Source organism: Cuculus canorus, chromosome 2 (assembly GCF_017976375.1).
Source record: "Cuculus canorus isolate bCucCan1 chromosome 2, bCucCan1.pri, whole genome shotgun sequence".
Lineage (NCBI taxonomy): Eukaryota > Metazoa > Chordata > Aves > Cuculiformes > Cuculidae > Cuculus > Cuculus canorus.
The window spans coordinates 125,790,932-125,803,513 of record NC_071402.1 but is presented as its reverse complement, the minus strand read 5'-3'; the positions used below and the strand labels follow the sequence as shown (position 1 = coordinate 125,803,513).

The 12,582-nt window shown below is 39.3% G+C and overlaps 1 protein-coding gene across 4 annotated transcripts in view; it reads left to right on the top strand.

Moving 5' to 3' along the window:
- The window catches only part of SNX10 (sorting nexin 10), a 36,525-nt gene extending 32,123 nt beyond the window's left edge, over positions 1-4,402 (top strand). For all 4 annotated transcript variants that reach the window (XM_054059776.1, XM_054059775.1, XM_054059778.1 and 1 more), the window contains exons 6-7: positions 1,020-1,235; positions 1,668-4,402. In XM_054059776.1, coding sequence (XP_053915751.1) covers positions 1,020-1,235; positions 1,668-1,746 — 295 coding nt within the window. In that variant the 3' untranslated portion in view covers positions 1,747-4,402. The remainder of the gene's footprint in view (positions 1-1,019; positions 1,236-1,667) is intronic.
- Positions 4,403-12,582: the final 8,180 nt, after the last annotated feature.

Here is a 12,582-nt window from a genome sequence, read left to right as displayed (position 1 = left end):
CGTAAATGGGTAGAAATAAGTAAATATTTACTCTTGATAGTTTTGATGTGTTTAAAGATACTTTATTAATTTTCTGTGGAGTACTGTTTGGCATGGTCATAGGTTCTGACTTTATTATGTGGATAATATTACATGTACATATAAACGAGTCTCTTGTTAATCATTCTAGGATTTGTGTATTAAAGAATGGCTGTTTTAGAGAAATATTGCAGCACAGTTGCGTTTTCTTTTGAAACAGTGATAATGATTCTGCATTCTCAGTCCTTGTAAAAGTATCTACAACTTTGTGTTACGGGAGTGTGTTGTGTTGTATTTACTCTCACTTGATATAAGTAAATACTCTGCTAAATTTATTTGAAGACTTAATTTAAAATATATATAAATGAAAGATAAAAATGGACTTTTCAAAATAGTAACTGGGACAAAGTAGTATTTAAGATTCCCTGAAAACTGTTTACAAATAAATGTAAATCAGCATTCAGTATTAGCATATTTATTCTAGCGTAATTGCATGCATATTTATAAATAAGTGTAGATGATTTTGGCTAGTTTTGGCTCTGTTGTTTTCCGGTATTTTGAAGTCCGGATACCGCATGTGTCTGAAGTTCTTTGTCTCTGTACAACACTTACTTTTCCCACCAAAAAAGCTGGCAACTTGTAATTTTTAGAAAAGCTTAGCTATTTAAACAAAAAAAAAGTTCTCAACTGGAGACTAGATTTTTCTAAGAGTATATGCCTGAACTGCCTAAAAATCATTAATTGATCCATGTGGCAATAACAGATGGTTAAATGGAAGAAATGTCCTTGAAGTGATTCTAATAGCAGATGTGCTTAACTATTAACTTTGTGGTTTTACTTGCCTAAAATTCCAAATAATGTAATAAGAATCTAACACACACCTAATCATTTTAACATGTTCATTACCTTCTGTTACTGATTTAGGATTTATTCTGGTAAAACATTTTAGAATATGTGTGTGTGTATATTTGTATAGAAACACTTGGCTTTTCTTTTTCTAGGATCCTACAAGATGCGTTGTTGCTTTCGGACAGCAGGCTTCACCTCTTCTTACAGACTCAGCTAAGCCCAGAAGATATAGAGGCTTGTGTATCCGGACAGACCAAATACTCTGTTGCTGATGCAATTCATAAGTTTGCTTCTTTGAACAGACGTTTTCCTATAGAAGATGAAGAGAGAAAAAATGGGAAAAACGACACAGACTCTGATTCAGAGAGGTGATTTCTGTATTTTCTTACTTTGAGATTATATATACACACACACACATGCGCATGCTTCACTTTTTTGTTGATGTAATACTAAGATAATGAAAAAATTAATTGACTGAGATTTTATTGAGCTGTGACAGCTCATCATAGAAGTCTTCACACACACCTCCACACTGAATTAATGAATGCAGTAGAAATTCAATTATCTGCATTCTGATTATGTGAATTTCATTTAGTCAGACTTGAATTATTCGCGTTTAAATTATCTTGCTAAAAAAATATCCAACTGCACTCCAAATGGCTAATTAAAAGTCCAAATTTCCTGTCTCTCTCTGTGACTGGAGATAATTAAAGTTCTCCTCTGTTACTCAGGCTTTGAGTGTGTTGTGAAAACCAATTTCCTCCTTTTATTTTTTTTTTTTCCTCTCCCCTTTTCTGCAGTTCATTCTCTGGGCTCAGACCTGGTGATGACAGCATTTCATGTGGATGTAAACCAAGCCCAGCTTCTGAAGAATCATGAAAAATCATTCCTGTGTTGCTATCTTAAGGACAGAACAAAACGATTTGTGCTCTGTTTACTGGTTACGCATACCATGTAAACATGGCTGGCTAGTAACCCGTACTTAAAAGACATGCCGTCAGTACAACCGTATGTTCTTACAAAATTTTCAAACCTTGATACTTTTTTGTTGTTGATTTATTATGTATGTTGATTCAGGTCTACATGCTGCCTATTGCATTTAGGTTTTTGTGACTATTAACATCTCAGTATTGGGTAAGTCGTGCTCCACTGACATATGTGGTAATTAAAGTATTTCCCAAAGTGACTGCATGTCTTGGATCTGAAAAATAAGGGTAGTTTAATTCCTCAATTTAAAAGTTGGTATATCCTATCAAATGTATTCAGAGCATCTTTTTGTAATTACTGCAGAGAAGTTTCTTCTTTAGAAGTCATTTGACATTGCTGATGAAATTACATACCCCACAAGGTATTAACTTTTTAAAGTAGCTCAGCAACATCAGCAAAATGACATTTGTACAAACTATATGCTGCTGACAATTTGAGATATATTTGTCTTCTTGTGCTCTTTCTGTAATGTTTATAGAAAGCTTGGGTTTATCATGCATAAGAACTGAAGGCTGAAGCTCTTGAGCGTGGTTGTTTAGAAGTTAGAAATATTTATTAAAAAGACATCATTTCTAGGTTTGCTGGAGATTCTCAGTTCCCAGGGAATTACAGATACTCATTCCCAGTGAAAATCCTGGATGAGATCTGTTGAAACCAATGGCTGAATTTTGCATTGACCTTACTGGGGCCAGGATTTCATTTTCTGCATGTTTAACTTCAGGCATCTGTATTTGAAGATGCTGGGAGAGATGTTTTAGTTTAGCAGCTAGAAATGGAATGCATCTCCCTCTCCAAGATGATGATAATTACGTAGCTATAACATGCTGTACGGACGTGAACCTCTTCACTCTTTGGGAGTAACAGAAGCTGCTGATTTCACTGTGGCTGTAGTTAACACATTGGAATATTGACTTTTTCACAAACAAAAGGCAGGCTTGAATGCAACTTCATAACCACCAACACTTATTTTGATTAAACGTCAGGTTTGTTCATTGTTGTTAACAGCAGCTGCGTAGTGTCTTGTCTCAGATTCTGTCAAAGGAATATGTTTCACTGTGGTGTTGTATTTATATTTGACATTTAACTGCTATTAAGAAGAGCTTGGGGGTCTGATCACGCTAGCCAAGCTCCCATTAACTTCAGTCCTGTAGTTACTGGTCTTTTTTTTTTTTTTTTAGGATTTCTGTGGATGCTTTCAAAGAAGGAACATTTAAAACCTGTGAATTACAGAAACAATAGATTATTAAATGGGTAGCTGATAAAGGTTAGCATAGGCGTGCGTGGGCATGCTTTTTTTTACAGCATCCAGCTGGGAATCTGTGTAATTTTAGAAACATGTTTTAGTAGCCTCAGGATAACATCACTTAGGTGACTGCTTTAAGTCACTGTATTTTGTTGATGGTAGCACTTTTTTAAGATAAATACCCATGTTTCTTTTTACTCAGTCTTATTGAATTGCACAGATGTATCTGTTCACCCTCTCAGCTTGTGTGTGAGTTAACAGCAAAGCTATTTTCCTGTAGAAGTGATAACATTTAATTAAAGCAACAAGTTATCATTGAAAGTAGCTTAAAAATAGCTGTTACTACCAGGCAGAGATGTTTGATTATTTGACCTTTTTTTTTTTTTTTTTAAGATGGCACATAACAAGAAAACTTGTTTAGCAAATTTATTTAAAAGATGGGAAAAATATAAAACCAAAAACTGGAATAATGTCTTAGAAAGATAGTAATGTTTTTATTTAATGCAGTGTTAGGGTAGTGGTTTGCATCTGTTTTTGGTTTTTTTTTTTAAAAAAAAGATTAAGTTAAACCATTGAAGCACTTTACAATTCTGGCCCACTAATGCTCCTCAATATCTGAAAAAAGTTGCAAAAATACAAAGTTTGAGAGTCTTTGTGGCTGCTTTTTATTTTTTTAATTCTAGGAGCTTATCTGTGTGCCAGTGAGTGTTTTGCAAATGAAGATGTTTCTGAAATAAATATTTGTTTTCTAATAGTTCTGTTGTTCTTTATTTTGTCACCCTGTTAAAAATGCTGAGCCTATTATAGCAGAACTTTTTTCTTAGCTTTGACAGAAATGTGTTTAAATATTTCTTTTGAATGTTGTGTAGCTAGTGCTACTGGAATTGTTCTTTTTAAAGGGGAAGGAAAAGTATTCTATATTCCAGTGTGTCTTTTTGTATCAGCCGTATGTAACTGCATATAAATGCTTAAAGACATTTTGTTTCACTTTGGAGTATTTAAATGGAACTGTTGCAAATTTATATGAAACATTTATTTGCAATATCTCTTGTGACTTGAAGGATTTGGTTGTTTTTCAACACTAATATGTTCTGATTCAGTTGATTACTGATATTTTGATTCTCATTTTTTTTAGTTTTAAATAATGTTAAACAGGCTAAGATCTAATTTAGAATATCATCTAATTACTATTGCTAATTTATATACAATTGCAATAATTCTGGGATCAAAAATCTTTGCTTTGTTTTTTGATTAGAACCTTATTCTCATTTTTGTGATGATTTATTAAAAGTTTTTAAGTAGATACTTACCACTTTTTATTTTATCTTTAAAGGTTTTATTTCTTTCAGTGTCCTAATCACCTTATGAATTACCATGTGTAATTACGTTTCAACTATTCTTGTATTGTGTGTGTGTATATATACACATGTGTATATATACACATGTGTATATATATGTATATGTATATGTATATGTGTATATATATGCACTCGCACTGGATTTGGGTTTGTTGTTATTGGTTTTGTAGCAAATATGAAGAAATGAAAACAACTCAAGTCATATGTGTTATCAAATTCTATAATTTGTAACAAGAATATTGTAAACTGGTATTAAGTAACCTGTTACTTATAGTGTCATTGAAATATACTTTAAAGAAAAATGAGAAAAAGGTCTTTCCGAGTGAAAATTTTCATTTAAATACCGCTGGAGTTTTACAGGCATTGAGAAAATTAATGATCTTAAATGCCCTATCATCTAACACTGCCAAATTCTGTGGCTGAGTCTTTTTTTTTTTTTGTTTTGTTTTGTTTTGGACGTGTGATATTTTGAAATTTTTTTTTTCCAGAGCAGTATTTAAATTATGTCGGAACACAATATTTGTGACTTGGTGCCTTGTAGAAGGCAGAGCACAGCTACTAAAGTCCTAGAATGGTTTGAGTTGGAAGGGACCTTAAAGATCATCTAATAAGTCAGCGTGTTCAGGGGTGATTATAATGAAACATCTATGTTTTCGTGCTCTCCCTGTCATTGCAGGAGTAGAAGCAGCACTGAGATCCAGGGAGAATTTAGGGCATAGGATTTTTCCCCCACTAGCTTTTATGACGATGCAAAAATCTAGCTCAGTATTTCCGATACTGCCTTGATTCTTTTAATGCGCGACCTCAATCCTTTAGGAAAGACGCAATTGTTCTTTTCTTCGCTGCTGAAACTACTCTGTAACGTCTTAAACCGCTTCATTTCCTTCTGGAACAAAATCTCCTTAGAAAAATGATTCGGGTCACCCTCTAAAACATGCAGCCAGCTTTTTCCTTCGGCCCCGATTTTTTTAATGGGCGACCCCCACTCTGTCCGCCGTAGCCCACACGTCTGTGTGGGGAAAAACAGGGAAAAATAAAGAAAAAAACACTAAAGGAAAAGGTAGGCAGCATCCCGGGGGGCGCTACCCATCCTGCTCCTGCATCCCGGGGGGGGATGTCCCGATCCTGCTGGTCCCCCTCCCGGGTGGCGCTCCGCATCCCGCTCCTGCATCCCGGGGCGGGGGGGGGGGTGTCCGCATCCCTCTCCTGCATCCCGGGGCGGGGGGGGGTGTCCGCATCCCTCTCCTGCATCCCTGGGGGGCTCTCCATCCCAGGTGGCGCTCCCCCTCCCAGCCCTTACCTGGGGCCGCCGTCCCCTCCGCTGCGCTCCGCCCCTCCCGTGCGGGGGCGATGGGGGGGGGGGGCTGTCGGGCAGCCAGACCCTGCCCAGCCTTCATCCCGTATCTCCTGGCAACCGCAACCCATGGCAACGGCGATGGAGGGGCGGTGCTGCCCCCCCGCAGCGCCCCATCCCACATCCCCCCCCCGCTCTCCCGGCTGTCTCCCCGCCAGGGGGCGCTGTGGGGCAGGGAGAAGAGCGACCCCCGTTTGGTGCCCTCGGAGGAGAGGATGCTCTAACATATTCCCTTTTTTTCTTTTCCCGCTTATTTCTCCGTTTTACCGCCCCCCACCCCTTCGATTCCCCCCATCCCGGAGCTCCTCCCGCAGCCGCGCGGCTCCTCGAGCGGGAGAAACGGGGAGGCGGCTGCGGGGCGGGGAGGTGGGGGGGGAAAGGGAAAATGGGAAAAAATAGGCAGCATCCCAGGTCGCTGTGGCATCCCGCGGTGAGGCAGCAACGGGCTCCGCAATTAAAAAATAAAAAAAATCCCCATTTAAAATATTTTTATGTTTTATATTGTTATCTTTTAATATTTTAATATTTTTATATTTTAACTATTATAATATATTTTATATCTCTAATATTTTATATATTTATATATCTTATATATTTATATATCTTATATATTTATATATTTTATATATTTTTATATATATAATATATATTTATATATTTTTATATTTTTGTATATATATTTATATATATATAAATATTTTTATATTTTAAATATTTTTTTAATTCAAACCCAATTAAGACCCAGCCACGGCGTGACATTTAGCAGCCTCTGTGGCAGGCGCTGCACTCAAGCGGAGGCCTTTCTGCCGAACAACAAGAGCCGAAAGGCCTTGTGTCACCCGGTTATGTAAGACACAATCTCGCCTGAAAATGCACAATGAATCGGGAAGGATTTATGTAATTAATTGACCAGTCTTAACCTGTTATCGTGATGTAAGGAATTTGGAACTCATTAATTTGGGCCCTGACAGATTTCATATTAGAGCTGGCAAATATGGATTGAGCCTCTTATTCTTGTAGCAGCTGGAATTTCCATGACAGTGAGGATTAGTGAAGAAGACCTATTGCTGGAGTCAAACTGCCTCTTTTGTAATCAGCAGCTCTGCTCTGCGTTAAAGGAGTAATGGGAAAGAGGAAAAAAAATAACAAAAGGAAAAAGAAAAGAGAGAAATGTGTATTTATGCATGGAGCAGGGAAGGGGGAGGGAGAGGAGGGATGTATCCTGGACAGCAAAGGCATCGGACTGGGGCTTTCCTGGCTCCACAGCAAAGAAAATGCTGCAAAGGCAGCTCTGATGTGGTGGAAGGGAAGGTGCCCGAAAGACAGGTCTGCCTCATCCATATGGGGGTTGTTTCTGCTCAGACAGATCTTCAGATGAAACCTCCCAGGAACCACTGAGCACTTGGCGCTGTGCCATCAGAGGTCTTGGGAGATGGTTCTGGGCTGCCAAGAGCGGTTTAGGGGTGGAGTGGTTTGGATCATGATCCTGGGGAAGTGAGGAGCCAGGAGGTACCTGTCTTCCAGCCTGGACCATGACACCCTCACTGCTAGGGAAAATGATGCTTGGGAGGGGTTGAGGACCAGATCTAGGGGTGAGGACGGGCTGCTGCGCTGCTGCAGCAGGGCTGACTCCGCATGTGATGTCCCTCAACTTCCTGTGTACAAAGACAAGAGTAGGCAAGCTCCCTTTGTCTGCTGGTTCATGATGAACTCTCAATATATTTTTTCCATGATGCCTAGCTGTGGAGGGCCCTCATCCCATTATCATTTCTAGGCATTGATGTAATAGTGATAACACTGAGTGCAGACTGTACAGAAACACACTAGGAGCTTTTATTTTCTCTCCTGGCAACCTGTTAATGACTGCCCCACTACTGAATGCAGTTGTTAGAAATTACTTTAAAAGGTTTCCATGAGACATCATCATATTTCTCCTTGCAAAGTGTTTACCTACTCTTGTGACAAATGCCGTGCAAAGATAGAAGGATATTTTTCCTTTTCTAATGACTTCTTTACTTTGTGCTTTTTGGTAGTTGAACGTGTCTCCTCCATGGTCACTTAGATCCACTCTTTCCTTCTGTGTGTCATTTCTGCATAATGATCAGGAGAAGGGGAAAGATATAAAACAGGGGGAAACGACAGTAAATCCACAATTGTTTGCAAAGACTGTAATGGCGAATGCAGATTAACAATAAAATCCAACAATAAGGCCTATGTAGCTTGAATCCTTTGGTCTACCTCATCGGTGCGCGCATTGGCGTTGTCTCCCATCACTGTGCCAAAAGGTTTATATGTGAGTCCTGGTACCAAAACTCAAGCGTTCAGTCCTACATTTGGAAATCTCCACAAGGCTGAGCGTGTGGTGCTGGAGACCTGTCTTTACCAATTAGCACACTCTCCGGAGAAGGAGAACCATGTGTTCCTTGTGGGGCTAGATCTAGCTCTGTGGTAGCCTTTGTGTTGCTCTCATCATTGTCCACAAATAATCTGGATCATAGCTTCAATCTCCTTTATTTCAAAACAAAAAATCCCTCAACTCGGTCCAATAGATTACAATTTGATTGTGCTCCTTCAAAGAGTATATGTTGTCTTGGTGTCTTCTAATAAATTAATCAATCTTCACACGTGTCAGCTAGCTCAGGCTTCCCCCAAATGTAGGGAATATTTTGTCTTTTATGGTGGTATGCAGACCAGACTCAACCATTATCTCACAGACTCTATCTTTGTTTTTTTATTTTTTTAATGATCAGGTGTGGCAAACCACTCAGGTACTACTGCAGATATATGTTTTGCTCGAATGTTCCTCTTATTAAAATCTTAATCAGGCACAGCCAATTTCATATTAAGTGTGCCAGCATATATTTGAGCTTAGCGTTATCTCTAACAACGAAACAAAACATCTTTAAGTTTAAATGGATATGGTAATTATAAATATTTGCACTTTCTTTGATTCCTTCCTGGGGATATATTTAAAATACGCCTGAGTGGTAGAACTTTCCTGTGACACCCTTGAGTTTGGGTGCTGACAAATTTAAAATGAGTATTTACTACTTGTATTTACTAGTTGGGGTTGGTTTTTGCTTTTAGGTAAGAAAACACTCATCAGCTGAGATGAACATTTTGCCAGATTCTTACACTATTTTTATCCTTTGATCACTGTTTAGAAAGCAAGGCAAAAACATGATATAGAAAACTGAATACAGAAAAACCTCACAGATAATCCTTCAGAACAAAAATATCTTTGCTGCAGATATTTTCTGGCTTATACCAATACAGAAGGCCTGCTTTAATTCATGCGCAAATACTAAATGCAAATTTCAGAGCAGAAGTGGTTAAGAAATATCAAGGGTTGATTCAATTGAAGATGATGGAAAAAAACTTTCTGCTGCTTATACTGAGGGTAAAAATATTCTGTCTTCCGAATGGCACTCAGATTAAAAATGACATTCTTGTTTGAGCCAATAGGTGGCCTTTTTGAATGTGCTACACTTAATTTTTTCCTGATAACAGAAAGATGTCTGCTTTGAAGCAGAGAACATTTTCAAACAGTAGTTTTTAAACACAGTAGAAATGTATTTTTGTTTCTGAAAGACAATTGTAGTAGTAGATGAAGTTCTGACATATTTCCTAGCTTTCTAGAAATTTTCAGTACTTACATTTACATTAAATCCCGATTCTTTAATAAATGATAATGATCAATAATGATGATGATAAAGCAGACTACAAAGTCTATCCTTTCTTTTTCATATGTTTCCACTCTCAAAATGACACATTTCCAGTTTGTAAGACCTCTCATAGGTTCTTATTTCAAGTTATTTACACAGGTAATTAAAACATTTTTTAAAGAACAGTATTGCCTTGTGCTTCAGAAAAGGACCACTTGTGATTTTTCAGAAGTCACACCTCTAAGCTGCGCGCCAGGAATCTTGATTCTATTTTATTTCTTATACAAGCAATACATTCTTAAAAGGATTTGAGCAAGGAAAAGGCAGCCAGCAGCCAAGCTCTTTAAAAAGCCTTGGTAAGGTGAGGGTGTTAAACACTTGAAAATGGAGCCCTGAGTTCTTCAGGACATCACTCACTTGGGTCCGGACCCCCTGAGATATTTTGGCAGCTCACTCCCTGAGTATGTTTTCCTGGCTGCATGACTATTTCTTGGGGGTGTTTTTTCCAAGTGTGGGGCTTATGGTTTTGTCCCTTTGAAACCAGCATGAGGCTGAGCACCAGACAGGTATCCCAGGGTGGGAGGCACCACCCTATGCCCCTGCGGTCTTCTCCTCATGTTTGCTGGTGTTTTCTATCTCAGAGCAAATTCAGAGTCACAAGGACTGCTGGTCTGACCTAACTCTTACCTTCTTTGGAGGCAACGGCCATCTGGTAGTAACCTACAACTTGATCTGCACCCAGCACTCTTACCATGACACTGGGCTTTAATTTAGCTGGTGGGAATTTCAAGCTGTCAGTGTCAGACAGGAGTTGACCCACCAAGTCCAATGTACTTATGTGCCCATTTGTATCTGCACACCATTTTTTACTTCATGCATTCGTTTGAAGTCTCTATGCTTTGAATTATCAGACGGAGGTACATAAGGTGTGGGGAGAGTTATTCTCAAAGGCTAACGTTAGCCTAGGGAGGATGATTCCTAACTAAATTTAGTTGCTCTGCCTCATCCCCTGAAGGAGCCCATCACTCCCCTGACATGTGAGAGCCTTGGGAGACCTGATCCTACAAAAGCACGGTACCTCTATGAATGTCCACCTTGGGACAGTAGTACTTAGCCCCAAGAAATAACTTTGTATAGAGCAACCTGTATATAGCAATAGGATGGCTTCTTAATATATGGCAAAAAAAATGCCTTATAAGTGCTGTTTATATGAATCTTCTATTTTATTGCTATATTCCACTCTTTAAAAAGACCCACGACTTTTGCTGCTTCCAGTGATCTAAGACACTAGTAGGGGAGGTGGGGCATGACTGTCTATCCGTCAAAATGTTGCCAACTTGGTCGCAGAAAAAGGAAGTGTTAAAGCAAGTCTGGCTCCCAGATGGTTTGGATTTTTCTGGGAAGTCAAAGCTCCCCCTTGGCACCCGAGTCAGCACATTACTGGCTGGATTTAGGAAGTTAATAATTTGTCCATGTTTATGATAAAGCTTTCCTATCCGGAGTCTCAAAGCCTTTCACAATGAGGAATTAATTCAGCCTTACAATAAACAGGATCTACTATTTTACAGCTGGGGAAACTGAGGAACAGTGAGGTGACACACAGGGATGTCCGGGGCATCTGTTGCAGATAAGGGAAGAACAAGGATCCTTCTGCTGCTGGGCTCCACCTCTTTACCTGCTGTGAGGGACAAAGTGCCCAGCTATTGCCACACAGTGTTTCAGAGTGGTAGCAGAGGGTCCTCAGTTTTTAATGTTTGACTTAAAACACCTGAAAGGGATTGGTTTTCTGCTTCCAAGTGTTCTGCACTCTGGCACTTGGAAAACAAACTCCCTCCGGTATAGTTTGCATCTGAAAATTTTAGGCTAATTATCCTTCAGGTTTCAGCATTCATAACAGAGATTTATGTCTATTTTGGAAAAACGGGATTACTAACTTCTCTCTCTAATTAAAAAAAAAAACGGAGGTGAGAAGAGAGGGACAATTAGGGTACTTCCTGTACCAAAGTTGTGTTGCCTGTTCAGCTGATTCTAGCAGATCTTCTCTACACCACTTGAATTTATGCTGCGTGACCTGGCCTTCTATACAACCATTAAAAATAAGTCTCAAAAATTGACTTCAAATAAGAACACTATAGGTAAATATAAAATTCTAGATTGCAACAACCCATTTGATAAAATCAAGCAGGATCTTCTAAGGTTTGTATGTTGCTCTCTGATCAGGTCTTTTTCTTGGAGCGGTGACTGGGGCACTTCACCAGATGAGTCTGCGGTCTTATCCTTGATTCTGCATTGTTCTGTACAAAGTGATGATGATTTCTGAGCAGGAGATGAAGACTGTGCCAAGGGCAGGGCATTGTGCTGTGCCTGGGGTTGTACTGGCTCTTCCCTCCTGCCCTGTTTTTTGTTAATCACAATGGTTTCCTACAGCACATTTATCTGTGCGGGCGTCTGCCTGTAAATAAGAGAGTTCTTTCCAAAAGCCAGAAGTACAATGTTATCTTTCCTCTTTCCCACAGAAGAAAGCCATTAGGAAATCCCTTGGTTTAGTTTGTCCCTCTTTGTTCCTGGATGATGTTGGAGCCATTGTAAAAAGATGAGGTTTACGTTTCCTTCTAAAGATGCCAAAGTCATTGATGCTTTGGATTGAGGAGCTGGATGTACACTAGTGTGTTGCGTCCTGTAAGTAGCAGAGTATTCTGGATTACTTTAGCCCTTGGGAGTCCACAAAGCATTTTGCTTGTCTGGGAACAGAATACTTGGGATTTTCCTGGGTGAAACACAAGGAAGCATAGAGCCAAATGGTAAATTTAGTGACAAATGATTTGGGGAGTCAGTTCACAGCAGTGGTGGTGATATGCTTGCACTTATTCATGACCATCACCCTCAGCACCCCCTGAAATTTCTTTGAAGGGAGTGCCCTAATTCACACAAGGGAATAACTTGGGAAGAAGACCTCAAAGATTTGGCTTTATAAAGTGAAATGCAGTTCCCAGAGAAGGATCATGTAGCAGTTCTCTATTGCTCTATCTGCCACAACAGGGAGGACAAGGAGGGACCCCTGGCTCAAGCTCTTGTGCCACAACCAAGGGGGACCAATTTCACTGCGGG